The 14535-nt window shown below is 44.1% G+C and overlaps 2 protein-coding genes across 4 annotated transcripts in view; one reads left to right on the top strand and one right to left on the bottom strand.

Annotated features, from left to right (window-relative positions):
* The first annotated feature begins 1520 nt into the window (after nucleotides 1–1520).
* LOC138783809 (putative stereocilin-like protein) lies at nucleotides 1521–6061 on the top strand. The gene is made up of 4 exons (XM_069958984.1): nucleotides 1521–1577; nucleotides 2961–3058; nucleotides 3795–3942; nucleotides 5967–6061. Exons 2-4 carry the CDS (start codon nucleotides 2975–2977, stop codon nucleotides 6059–6061), a joined length of 327 nt encoding a protein of 108 aa, XP_069815085.1. The 5' UTR covers nucleotides 1521–1577; nucleotides 2961–2974.
* Nucleotides 6062–12760: 6699 nt separating this feature from the next.
* WDR76 (WD repeat domain 76) overlaps nucleotides 12761–14535 on the bottom strand; it is a 32053-nt gene continuing 30278 nt past the window's right edge. For all 3 annotated transcript variants that reach the window (XM_069986673.1, XM_069986665.1, XM_069986656.1), the window contains 2 exons: nucleotides 14196–14252; nucleotides 12761–13117 (listed from right to left, as the gene is read on the bottom strand). In XM_069986673.1, coding sequence (XP_069842774.1) covers nucleotides 12871–13117; nucleotides 14196–14252 — 304 coding nt within the window. In that variant the 3' untranslated portion in view covers nucleotides 12761–12870. The remainder of the gene's footprint in view (nucleotides 13118–14195; nucleotides 14253–14535) is intronic.

A 14535-nucleotide genomic window follows, 5' to 3' on the forward strand; every position in this document is an offset into this window, starting at 1 on the left:
CCGTAGTTTTGCGGCGCAGACAACGGCCGTTATTTTACATAGTGTGAACATAGCCTTAAGGGGTATTCTGGAGAAAAAAAATCTAATCAACTGATGCCAGAAAGTTATCCAGATTTGTAAATACATTTTATTTAAGAAAAACTCAGATTTTCCAGTACTTATCAGTTCCTGATCAGTACCTGGACATTTCCTGACATGGACATAGGTGACAGCAGAGAGCACTGTGTCAGACTGGAAAGAATACACTACTTTGTGTGGGACTTACAGCAGTTTATTAGTACTGAAAGAATTGAGTTTTTTGCAAATAGAAGTAATTTGCAAATCTGCAATTCTGGTCCCTGTTAAATAAACAAAAAAAAAAAATCTCCCCTCCGGAGTACCCCTTTAATATTCACTTTCTAATAGTTAATTTTTATTTATCTCCACAGTTAAGTACCATAGTTAGTGGATTTATGCGGACTCATAATGTCGCGGTGAAGGATCTAAATGCATTGTACTTGGTGACTCTTGGATATGCAATTTGTGGTCTATCTGTGAAAGACATGGAACAGATAAAGCCACTGGAATTTTGGTAATTTTTTTTCTTACTTGGTAATGTAATCTGTAATTAAATAAGGCTGAGCAAACCTGTCAAACTGTTCGGGTTCTGCATCGTTCTCAGAACCTGAATGCTTGCCATTTGACTCCCAGTGGCTGGGGAAGTTGGATGATGACCTAGGAAGTCCTGGAAAACATGGATACAGTCATAGGCTATTTTCATACTACGTAAGCTACTTAGTAATCACTGCCGTTGTAGCTTATGTAGTGCTGCCTTCTATGGAATCCCAGCCAGAGTGTATACACATAGGGCCACATGTATCATCCGGCGAACGGATGATTTTCGGCGGAAAGTGCCGATTTGCGTATTTTTTTTTATACGCAAATGGCCGATTTGCGAATAAAATATTCACAAATCGTCACTTTCCGAACTTAATAAATGCCTCCCATAGTATACACTCTGGCCGGGATCCCTGCGGCCGCAAAAAACCCTGTCAGTTTACACAATGTAGTGTGCGGCTCCAGCCGCACGCTATATTGTGTGCAGTGGGGAATTCGGATGTGGGCACGCAAGGATGCGCCCGCATGCGAATTGAGCGGTGGTTAAGATCATCCGGCCAGTACTGCAGTACCATCAGGGATGTTCTTTTCTGACACTGGCCGTTCTGTGACCTGGCCAGGTCACGGAACGGGCGATTCCATACAAAGTGTCAACATGTGTTCCTGGCAGTCCTAGGGTGGCATCAACTTCTCCAGCAACTGGGAGTCAAATGCCAAGCATTCAGGTTCAGACAACATTGCAGAACCCAAACAGTTTGACAGGTTCCCTCAACGCTATCTATGATATAACTGTGGTCACTTCTGTGGTGTTCCCTTTTCTCTTGGCTTTAGCTCAGCAGTATTGTATCTAGGCCACCTTGCTCTTGGCTGCACTGAGCAGCAGTTTGAGACACTTGTACGGCTCTGCACTGGTAGTGACACGTTTGGACCAGTCAGTGGATGGACAGAAGATGTTTTTCTTGAGATTGGATCAGTAGCTGGTGAGATGCATTTCCATGTAGACTTGTATTTATTTGTAACCTTATATGACATGTTGCAGTGCCAAGAAAGATAATCAAACATGGTCAAAATGGCTTAGGGATGATCTAATCTCTAACAGACAGATATATCTGACAGATTTTTGAAGCCAAAGCCAGGAACTATAAACAGAGAACAGGTCATAAAGGAAAGACTAAGATTTCTCCTCTTTTCAAACCCATTCCTGGCTTGGGCTTCAAAAATCTGTCAAATAAATCTCTCGTGTTTAAGGACCCTAAGGGTCCTTTATACATACAGATGCCTGACCAATTTATCTTACAGATTATTGAATTACTGAATATAAATTGGTCAGATATCTGTGGCTGTAAAAGGGCCGTAAGTTTAAAAGACTCAATGGGGGAGATTTATCAAACATGGTGTAAAGTGAAACTGGCTCAGTTGCCCCTAGCAACCAATCAGATTCCACCTTTCATTTTTCAAAGAATCTGTGAGGAATGAAAGGTGGAATCTGATTGGTTGCTAGGGGCAACTGAGCCAGTTTCACTTTACACCATGTTTGATAAATCTCCCCCAATATGCCTTTCCGGAAAGTAATAATAATACAAATGAGGCTCTGGTTCCATTACATTTAAACCTTCCATCAGGTGTATGACGGGAGGATTTGTCCATGTATATACCTCCTCTACCCCCACAGGCTGCCATGTCAAAAAAAAACCATCTATGACATTATCCTCTACAGCAATGTATTGTACTGTATGCTGATATGATGGATGACACTCTTTGGCATTTGTCTGATAAATGGAGCCATATAGATATACTTGACATATAACAAACCTAGACCTCTGATGTGAACAGAGCCTAGTTATTGCCTGGTTATTGATCCAGGAATTTATCTGGCCAGGAAGTAAGCTTTTATCCCTAGGATGAGGCGTGTACTTCATAGTTGTTTGCTTTCTTGGGAAACAACACTTAGGGGGACATTTATCATTAATAAAATGCATATTTTTTTGTCGGCAAATGGCCAGATGCGAATAAATATTTGCATCTGGCCATTTTCCGCCCGGTACGCCAGGGGGGCGAGGGGTGTGGTGTGGAGGGGGCTGAATGGGGGACACAGACTTAGAGTCTGCCCAATTTATCATTTTGTTCGCCATAAAATAGTCAGGAAACCTACTCCAGCTCTGAGCTGGGGTAGGCTTCCTGGCGCATGCACTCGCACGCCCAGGATTTATGTAGAGGCAGTGCGCCTCTACATAAATCTCCGTAGTGTCGGAGCTGCGGGGACATTTTTTAGTCCCAGAAAACGCCGGACTTAATAAATGTCGCCCTTCATGTGATGGAAATCTTTCAGCTTTACTGACTATGTTACTGGGGTTTTTTTATAGCCGGCCTGCAAGATATGGAGCTTTCTGCCCTCGTCCTCGAGCAAATCCAAGGTCTTACGCCTCTTGCAATATCTCTCATCCATCCTAATAAGTTTGCAGTAAGTTTAACCTATTTCTTGTTTCTTTTGGAAGCACAGGAACCATGGGGTATAGGCGGCTGCATTCAGCAGGCTATACAATCCTTCTAGCACTGAGCTTAGTGTCCATAGGAAGCTCTGTTCTACTCTACCATAAAACAGCTATAAACCATTTAGTAGCTGTTAGGGTATAAAACCAAACTGTATCTTACCTGGCGTGAAGGAGGTACCTACAAAATCATGTGTCAAGAAGGCTGGACCACAAAATTGCACACCTCCTGGCTTGAGTTCACATCCTGACTAGAGATGAGCGAACCGGGTTTGGGTTCGAGTCAATCCGAACCAGAAGGTTCGGTATTTGATTAGCTGGGGCTGCTGAACTTGGATAAAGCTCTAAGGTTGTCTGGAAAACATGGATACAGCCAATGACTATATCCATGATTTCCACATAGCCTTAGGGCTTTATCCAAGTTAAGCAGCCACCGCTAATCAAATGCCGAACGATCGGGTTCGGATCGACTCGAGCATGCTCCAGGTTCGCTCATCTCTATTCCTGACTCATCAACCACCCTGCCATAAGATTCACTCTTCTACAAAGTTTGACTTCCGTCTGAAGGGGCACCCCACCTATACCCCTATGGTTCCTGTACCGCCATGTGAAAACTACAAGAACATGGTTTTATGGTTAAAAAAGCCCCTTTTTGTCTAAATGTGACAAATTCCCTGCCATGATTTAGTAACCCCTCCATTTTTCTAGGTATCGTTCTCTGTGCAGCAGCTTCAGCTGTTCTCCTGGTCTCAGGCCAAAGCGGTTACAAGCCAACAAATGAAGCTGTTGGATAGTGAGCAGATAAAAGCTCTTACACTGGCGCTCATCGAAGATAGTGGAAACCAGATATACAGAGGTATGAATAGCTATAAATGCAGAGAATGGGGTGGATTTGTTAGCTAATAACAGTATGCTAGGAATATTGCATCTCCAGTAGAGATGAGCGAACCTGGAGCATGCTCGAGTCCATCTGAACCCGATCGTTCGGCATTTGATTAGCGGTGGCTGCTGAAGTTGGATAAAGCCCTAAGGCTATGTGGAAAACATGGATATAGTCATTGGCTTTGGGCCCTATTCCACCGGACGATTATCGTTCAGATTATCGTTAAATCGTTCGAATCTAAACGATAATCGTTCGTTTGAAATGCAGTAACGATTAACGACCGAACGAGAAATCGTTGATCGCTTTATAAGACCTGGACCTATTTTTATCGTTGCTCGTTTGCAAAACGTTCGCAAATCGTTCGCATTGAATAAGACATCGTTCGGTCGTTCGCAATAGATACGAACGCAATAGCGAAGAAATACGGAAGAAGAAACGATCGCAATTACGATCATAAGTAACGATTATCGTTCCATGGAAATGAGTGAACGTTTTCAGGTCTTTCGCAATAGCGGTCGTTTGAGATCGTTAATCGTTAACGATTATGCTAACGATAATCGTCCGGTGGAATAGGGCCCTTTATCCATGTTTTCCAGACAACCTTAGGGCCCTATTCCACGGGACGATTATCGTTCAGATTATCGTTAAATCGTTCGAATCTGAACGATAATCGTTCGGTTGAAATGCAGTTAACGATTAACGACCGAACGAGAAATCGTTGATCGTTTAATAAGACCTGGACCTATTTTTATCGTTGCTCGTTCGCAAATCGTTCGCATTGAATAAGACATCGTTCGGTCGTTCTCAATAGATACGAACGCAATAGCGAATAAATAGCGAAGAGAAACGATCGCAATTACGATCATAAGTAACGATTATCGTTCCATGGAAATGAGTGAACGTTTTCAGGTCTTTCGCAATAGCGGTCGTTTGAGATCGTTAATCGTTAACGATTATCCAAACGATAATCGTCCCGTGGAATAGGGCCCTTAGAGCTTTTTCCAAGTTCAGCAGCCCCCGCTAATCAAATACCGAACTTTCAGATCGACTCGAACCCGGTTCGCTCATCTCTAATCTCCAGTCATTTGGATTTTCATTCCCATTCAGGTTTCTATCATTGTATCTCATCCTGATGTCACTGTGACTAATATTTCTATTCTTCTATAGTCTCTTTGTATCTTTTCAGATGATCAATGTTTTCTTAAAATATATACAAAAGAAATATAGGGTCAGGCATATGGATATATTATTGCTCCGTATCAGTTACAAGTAGAGATGAGCGAACCGGGTTCGGGTTCGAGTCGATCCGAACCCGAACGTTCGGTATTTGATTATCTGGGGCTGCTGAGCTTGGATAAAGCTCTAAGGTTGTCTGGAAAACATGGATACAGCCAATGACTATATCAATGTTTTCCACATAGCCTTAGGGCTTTATCCAAGTTCATTAGCCACCGCTAATCAAATGCCGAAAGTTTGGGTTCGGATCGACTCGAGCATGCTCCAGGTTCGCTCATCTCTAGTTACAAGTTATATACAGCCATAGATTCTGGCTGGATTGTGCCATGTACCATCCGATGACATTCTAAGAAAGAATACTCTCGTAATATAATGCTGTATGAGGCCACAATAAGCTGACACACAGAGTGCTTATGGCTTCATGGCAAATAATTGTACAGACTGTATGTTCCACTATGCAAGTACCCAATATAGAAGAAAATAAAGGATCTTGCCAACTATCTACTTCTCTGTAAAAGTATTCGCAAAGTTTCTAACCACCACCAAACCTTTTCTTTCTCATGCGTCTTATTCAGGGACACAGATTCCATGGGTATAGGCTGCTGCCACTAGGAGGCGCTGACACTTACCCTGTTTACTTACTCTTTTCGGCTTATTTATCACCTAGCTTTAACAAGCAACTAAAATACCAAAGCCGGGACAATTCTGATGTTAAGAGTTCCATTTCTATGTCTCTTACAATGCACTTTTTTTCTTTTTAGCCGGGAAATCCAGTGGCGATCACTGCCGATACTGCGCTCTACTCCAGCTCACGTCTCTGCTTTCAGTTCTACAGTACATGTGTTCAGCATCGTGAAAGCTGCTGTCTTCACTGAATCTAAGACAATGACTTGCACTCTGTGCTCCTAATATATTATATGTGCAGTTTAGCTTCTTCCAATAGTGTGGGGTTTTTTTTGCATTTAAATCCCAGAATTATAAGAAGAGATGAGTGAACTTACAGTGAGTATCCATGTTTTCCAGGCAGCCCTATAATGGCATCCGTCTTCTTCAGCTACTGGGATTGACATGATGAGCATTCAGGTTCACACAAACCCAGTCTTTCTGTAAGTTCACTCACCTCCAATTACAAGGACTCTTATTGCTATGAATACGCAGTACTGAGAAAGTAAAGAGAGATAATGTCCAGTGGCACTAACCATGAAGTCATTTCTCTTCTACTTGAGCCTCCTGCACATTGGCGGTACCAGCTACCAGACACTGTAAAAGTGAGTCAGGTGGCTGCCTCCATTACTCGCACCCTGGAGGAAGCTTAGAACTATGAATGCCCGAGACATCACTGTTTTTTTTTCCCTAAATATTCTGAAAAATGCCCCATGGTGACTTTGTAGCTTTAACGTTTACTAATAGAGACCATGGGCACCCAAGTCTCATTGATGCACATGGGGAAGCTAGCCTACTAGGTCTAAGATTTAGGACAACCAGGCGGTGGGGAGATCGTATGCTGGGCTGTATAGCTAGAGGTATAACCAGTAGGAAGAGGGAGATTGTGATCCCGCTGTATAGAGCTCTGGTGAGATCACATCTGGAATACTGTGCCCAGTTCTGGAGACCTCACCTACAAAAAATACTGATAAAATAGAACATATACAGAAATCAAGAACTGACACATCAAGTCTCAATGTGGATGCCAGGTAGAATCCCATTAAAAAAAAAGTAAAGATATATGGTAAATCTACACACTCTTGTGCGTGTATTAGAAGTGGATTTTCGGCTACATGATGAACAGTGTAAGCATGTCCTAAAATGGGGGGGGGGGGGGGGGGGGCGGAGCCTAGCCGGGCATGTGAGCGGACGCGAGTTCTGAGAGCTCCCGCGGGTCCCGCTGAATACCGGCACATTGCTACTCCTGCGGGCCACCATCCTCACTGAAAACGCTCCCAGGGGTGCGGAGAAGCCCGGGAAGCATTCCGGTACCGGGCAAATGGCTGGAAGGGTCCCCAAAAAGACAAAATCGATGGCGGGAACGGGCGGCCAAGAAGCCCAAGTTGGCCCCGACTCGCCACTTCACACACCACGCAGTACAAGGCAGCTTACTGCGGGGACGGCTGCCAGGCTGGTGGAGTTCCAGAAACCGCCGACTCCACGGATGAGCAATGGATGTGTCCGGTATGATCCAGTGGAGGGGGAAGATATAGAGGAAAGCCCCATAGAGACTACCCCTTCAGAGGCAGACATGTCGGGGGGCTGCAGTGACAAGGAGGGAGAGGAGGAATACATGGAGGCTGTGGCAGGGGAAGCACAGCAGAGCAGTACTCCACCACAGGAACCCACACTGAGAGACATTTTGCTGGCAGTCTCACAATGTAACTCCTCTATCACCAAATGTAATGCTGCTGTTTCTTCTCTTACACAACAAGTGGGCAGCTTGCAGGGAGAAGTGGGGTTCCTCCGCCAAGATTTACGTAAAGTCAGTGATAGAACCACGGAGGTGGAGCACAGAGTGGGGGACCTGGAAGACAAACATGTCCTAAAATAATGTAAGTGACGCCCACCTCCTAAATATAATTGGCTTTTGGTTGTCTTGGGAGGACATGCCTCCTGATTACTTGGCCACTTACCTCGCCGCTGGTCAAAATGTATCTAGTAAGTCCAAGGTGCATCTTCTGTCTATGTGTGGCCTTAGGTTTACCAACATTATTGTATTAAGGCCATGTATTGCTGAAAAAAAGACACTTACCCCTAATTCTCCTGAGCAGTCTGCGCTCCTATAGAGCAGAAAAATAAACTTTATTCTCTGCAGCCATGATTGTTTCTTTTAGTTACAGTCAGTGGTTACACTCACCATGCCCTGCCCCCTTCAGCATAGACAGTAGTGATTGATAGCTTAAGTGCATGAGGTATGGCAGAGCACTGAGACAGTAAGCACTGGCTGTAACTGGGAAAAACAGTAACAGCCACAGTTTATTTTCTTCGCCATGTAGGATTACAGGGTAATCGAACACAGGAAAAAGTAATGTTTTAGCGAACTCTAACCTTGTCGAACCTTCCGCATTTCTGATCCCTTCCCGTTCCGTGGGGAAGGAGACAGCCCGAGTACCACCTGGAATTCCGGGATTCAGCCTATTACCTAGGCCAGTGATTTTCAACCTTTTTTGAGCCGCGGCACACTTTTTACACTTAAAAAATCCCGGGGCACACCACCAACCAAAATGGCACAAAATGACACTAAAACAGTACATATTATACATATAGTTAATAATATAGATTCTAAATGTATTTATACTCACTCATTGTGAAACCTGGGCCTGTTTTCTTCTCCCCCCTGTGCTTCTCTCCACCATACTTCCCCCTACTTCTCTCCTGTGCTTCTCTCCACCATACTTCTCCCCCCTGCTTCTCTCCACCATACTTCTCTCCTGTGCTTCTCCCCCCTGCCTCTCTCCACTATACTTCTCCCCCCTGCTTCTCTCCTGTGTTTCTCTCCACCATACTTCTCCCCCATGCTTCTCTCCTGTGCCTCTCTCCACCATACTTCTCCCCCATGCTTCTCTCCTGTGCCTCTCTCCACCATACTTCTCCCCCCTGCTTCTCTCCACCATACTTCAACCCCCTGCTTCTCTCCACCATACTTCAACCCCCTGCTTCTCTCCTGTGCTTCTCTCCACCATACTTCTCTCCTGTGCTTCTCTCCACCATACTTCTCCCCCATACTTCTCTCCTGTACTTCTCCCCCATGCTTCTCTCCACCATACTTCTCCCCCCCATGCTTCTCTTCTGTGCTTCTCTCCGCCATATTTCTCCCCCCCATGCTTCTCTCCACCATACTTATAATCCGCCACTGATCGCTGCGCATTGCCGGGGAACAAAACACAGGGGCACCATAGTTTGTGGAACTTTCCCCGCGGCACACCCGACCATGTGTCGCGGCACACTGGTTGAAAATCACTGACCTAGGCAGTACTTGGGCTGTTCTCCTCCTTCCCCACGGAACGGGAAGGCATCGGGAATCAAATTTTTTCCGGTGTGCGATCATCTCTACACAGAAGAACAGTGTAAGAATGGTGTTCTCTTGATCTGTCAGGTCCCAGGGCCAGTTTGTGAGACCCCAAGGACCTGATAGGTCCCCAAATAAAGAAAAACTAACAGAAATGAAATCATCCTGAGCACCACGCCTAATAACAGACTGACACTTCCTGTTCTGTAGAGATCACATGGGGTCAGACATCATGGGGCAAATTTTTTTTATGATCGGCTGCCTTAATGCCACCACATGGGGTACAGAGCCAAGTGTTGCTGGCCCTTTTCTCTGTGTAGTAAAAAACAGGGATGTCAGGTGTCAGCACCCTACTAATCTACTATAAGTGGCCAATCATGTGGATAGGCCATCAATAGTATTTCCTGGAAACCCCCTTTAAAAGCACCAAGTCATGGGAGGCCTATCCCACTCCACTGTTTGGAAAAGAAGCCTACACTAGGTGTTGTAAAAAGGTGTTTTTTGTTTTTAAGGGTATATTCACACGGACGGGCTCGCAGCGAGATTCTCGCTGCGAGCCCGGCAGGTCCTGTCAGTTCCCATAAACTACATACTTGCTGCGGTCTAAACGACCGCAGCGAGTATGTAATTTACCGCGCTTAACCCCTTCTACTCCCGCCGGCTCCCCCGCTGTAAGCAGCATACATTACCTGTCCTTGCTGCACGGGTCCGGCGTCCTGCTCTCCCGTCCGGCCAATTAGTGTGTTGCCCAGCCGCAGCCACTGATTGGCCGGACGGGAGAGCAGGACGCCGGACCCGTGCAGCAAGGACAGGTAATGTATGCTGCTTACAGCGGGGGAGCCGGCGGGAGTAGAAGGGGTTAAGCGCGGTAAATTACATACTCGCTGCGGTCGTTTAGACCGCAGCAAGTATGTAGTTTATGGGAACTGACAGGACCTGCCGGGCTCGCAGCGAGAATCTCGCTGCGAGCCCGCCCGTGTGAATATACCCTAAAGCCAGCAACTCTTGTACACCACAAAAGCCTCATACAGCCTTTATAAATTCCCTGCTCATGTACTCTCCTCATATTCTTTTCTGTGCACGTGTATTGTAGTCAAACATGAATAAATAAGACTGCAAGATGAATCTGCCAAGAAACCATACTGCAGTGATGAATGAATAAGCCTTATAAACAGAAAAATGTTGTCCTGGCGCCAAAGCCAATTCTTCTTCTCTAATGTGCCTCCAATGTGTTACAGAGGAGTGACATGTACTGTACGTCCCTGTGTGCCATTCATCACTGCAAAAATGAGGTCTTACTATTAATGTGGGGAGCCCCTAATCCTTTTATGAACATTAATATAGTTCATCAACACTGCCATTTAGTTTCAGGATTGTGAGCCACAGCTGCCTTCATAATTCTGCACTAGTACTTACAAGGTTAGTCATAGAAAACTATTTTTTTCTTAACTAAACGTAATAATTGGACACCAGAAGATAATAAGAATATACAGAATCAAATGAATGCAAGTGGAAAACAAGGTATACACAGTTCTAATGCACATACAGTAGCAAATTGTATTTAATATGGAACAGAACAGGTAACAATGGCATTAAATGAAATAGGTATAAGAACTGGTGAGTTAATGTGCAAGTAATAAATCTATTTCTGCAATCCTCTGGAAATGAAAAATAAAGCCATCGCACCATCCATTTACACAGAAAGATTATCTGACAGATTATCTGCCAAAGATTTGAAGCCAAAGCCAGAAACAGACTATAAACATCCATTCCTGGCTTTGGCTTCAAATCTTTGGCAGATAATCTTTCTGTGTAAATGGACCCTAAGTCTTGTACACAGCATTTTTACAGACTATGGACATGTTTCAACCAGGGCTGTGGAGTCGGAACTAGTTTTAGCTGGAGTCGGAAAAAATGTAACGACTTCATTTAAAAAAATTCTTAGAACAATTTAAAATTGAGTTTTGATATGAATTTTATAAGTTATATATATTATGAGCAACATTCTAATAGGACACTGGTCCTATTAGATAAAGGTGGTCGGGGAAAAGTTGTCTGTTACTATTTGGCAGTTTATTCTGGCATTTTTAGCAGTGTTTGTGTGTATAGTGAATATTTAGTTAGAAACATAGAAGATTGTGAGCAGGAAAAGACCACCTGCTCCATCTAGTCTAGTTGTGAGTAGTTCAGGACATGGAGGCTGGAGACTGGCTGCATCCACTGCACACACAGGAGAAGCGGCTTTATATCTTTCCTTGTTCTCTCAGAAGTCGCCCCAGGATCATGTAGGACATTAGGGAGAAGCTGCTGAGCCAGTGTGATAGATAACTCCCCTGGTATATGACTTGCCATTTATGAAGGAGCAGGAGTCAGAGTCGGGAGTCGGTCCTGATAAAATTCAGGAGTCGGAGCTGTGGCTTACCGACTCCACAGCCCTGGTTTCAACAGTTACTAAGAAACCCTGTGTAGTCCGATCATAAATCATTAATGAGAGACTGACAGCACGGATATGCATATAAAAGTGCTGCCAGTTTCCCATTACCATTCACACAAGCAGGACATCCATAATGCTCTGTAATCCGGCATATTCACAAAAAACAATTTTTATCCCAGAGCTGACAGTGTCACACTGGTGTGTCTGTGACACTGACTGCGCCCACCTTGCCACTCTCCATCCAATGCTGTAGCTGCAGGCCACAGTCTACCTCCTCTGAAATGATAGACAGCTGGCTGGCAACAGTCACAATATACAGCATCGCATGGACAGCGGCACAGGTAGAGACCATGAAGGGCAGGCGCAGACCGGGTCATAGACACACCACTGTGACATTGTCAGCTCGGGGATACAGACTTTTTCGTGAAGGCGTTGAATAACAGAGCAGCATGGATGGCAAGTATGCTTGGCTCGTGGGAACGGCAATGGGAGACTAGCAGCACGTATATATGCATATCTGTGCTGTCAGTTTCCCTTTAACTATTTCATCTGTCCTCCTCTTCATGTACATTTCTTAGAAGTTAATGAAATATAAGTGCTGGACACATTGTTTGTGATCACATAGATCTAAATAGCAGCAGTACAAACATAACAGCAAAAGATTGCTAATGAATTTTCTGAATATCTTCATTTCATTTCTCTATAGGATAGCGCATAAGTTTCTAATTGGAGAAGACCTAATATCTGTGACACCTACCAATCACAAGAATGGGGGTCCTGTGCCCACCCATGTGAATGAAGCAGTGGTGCATCATATGCGCCGTTACTATTCCATCTCTATAATACAAATGGAGACAGCGAGTTACAGCGTTGGGCTATCTTCACCTTTCCTACAGTAACTGAATGAAATAGTAGACTGCAAACTTGACCACTGGGGTTGAGGGCACTGCACAAGACCACTGTCCTTGTGATTGGGGGGGGTTCCCAGACATCAGGCACCCACTGATCGGACAATTGTTACCTATCCTGTTAGGAAAACCTCTTTAGGATGCACTTTAAAAAATAATTAAAAAGTTTTCAACATACCCTGGGTGGTATATAAACCGATAAAAACCGGAGGAAGCAAGTTGTAGAACTGTATAATAATGAACAAACTGCAAATTTTCATAAATCACCTGAATTAAAAAAAAAAATTTCAAAAGAAGTTCAAAATTGGTTATCTCCAGGTGTATCCTTAATTTGTCTGTTCCTTCCACACACACAGACTTCTTGTATCTTGCATCCCTGCGGCCAGCAGGTTTCTGGTGGGATGCATGGCAATGGCACTAGGAGTACCAGTAATTAAAAGTGTTTTTACAATTTGTCCCTTCATGTGGCGAATATTTATTTGGCCCTTGCTAATACGGCCTTCAGCAAGGCAGTTTTCTTGCCTGGGGTCCCACGCAGCTGGTGCAAAGCAGTTATATCGCATCCTTTTAGGTCTGAAAAAGAGGCATGCAGTGAAGTTACAGAAGTGATACCCAACTAAAACATTACACAGGAACTACAAAGATTCAGGATTAGCAAGAGTGAAGCAAGACAATTCTGATTTCTGTCACAGGTTTCCCCTTTTGCATACCCACTGCCTAGTAAAGGAGTAATCCGCCCGGAACCCCTTTTTACACAATGCCCAGGGAATGCTCCGATCACTGGCCGCTTCCTGGTCTGAAATAGGACTTGAGACACGAGGTTCCAGGCTGCTCAGCCATTCAGTGGCTGTAGCGGTGTCCCACTTCTGAATGGCTGCGCAGGCCTAGGAGGTCTTGTCTCAAGTCCCATCTCAGACCAGGAAGTGTCCGGGGACCGGAGCTGTGGAATGCCGATATGTGCTGAAGCAGAGAAGATAACTGGACTTTATTATTATTTGTTTTCATACACCCTCTCCCTCTGTCATTGTAAAAAAAAAAAAGAAAAGGGGGTCCTGGCCAGTCAACTCCTTTAACTTCCTGCATTGCTGTTGGGCAGAAATAACCTTGACAACCCAACATACATTGTCAGACAGGGTATAGGCAGATAAACATTGAGAGCCACAGGCATAACAGCTGGAGTGGCCGCTCAGAATTCTCGGGTCCTGAATGAATGTAGAGACCACCAAGGCTACTATATGGGCAATGCCTTCAGCTCTTGTCCACAGTGGTTTGACTGCAAAGAGGAGGAGGAGTGACACGAGTGGTATGATTATAAAATACGTACAGTCTGTATTTGCTATGGCACACCATAACTGGCATGGCTATAGGGTTATTATATCCTATAAAAAAATGGTTGTTTGGTTGTCAGTTATTAAAGGAGTATGGACATATTTACTCGCTCCCACTCCCTGATACAGTACGATCTCTAATACTGGGAGAGCAGAAAATCTGTCTGAAGAACTAATCTTTTGCTAAGCTGCAAAAAGCTAGGAAATTTCTAATGACTATTTACAAAGTGGCTTAATTTTACATTTAGGAAACAAGTGGGAAAAAAACCAAAAACTTCCGTGCAAAGGTGTCCATAGTCTTAAAGTAAAATGAATATGTATACCTCATTATAGTGCTGACAAGATTTGCATTCTGTTTAAAGTCTTTAATTCCAAACACCCTACAAAGACAAAATAAAGCACATTTTAACATTACTGTGTTCCAGTATACAAATGGGGGGGGGGGGGGGGGGGGAGGGGGGAAGATATATGGAAAAGAAAGAACAAAAATACCAACATCTATCTTTACAACCAAATAAAACAATCTTTCATGTTAAAGATGTCATCTTATATTATGGTTCTGTTTAGGAGGGCAGATAGAGGGGCTACAGAATGAGATGTCACATGGATTTTGTGATCGAATGAGCGTGGAATTACATCTGTTAATAAAATATATACAATATA

This window comes from Dendropsophus ebraccatus, chromosome 1 (genome assembly GCF_027789765.1).
Source record: "Dendropsophus ebraccatus isolate aDenEbr1 chromosome 1, aDenEbr1.pat, whole genome shotgun sequence".
NCBI lineage: Eukaryota > Metazoa > Chordata > Amphibia > Anura > Hylidae > Dendropsophus > Dendropsophus ebraccatus.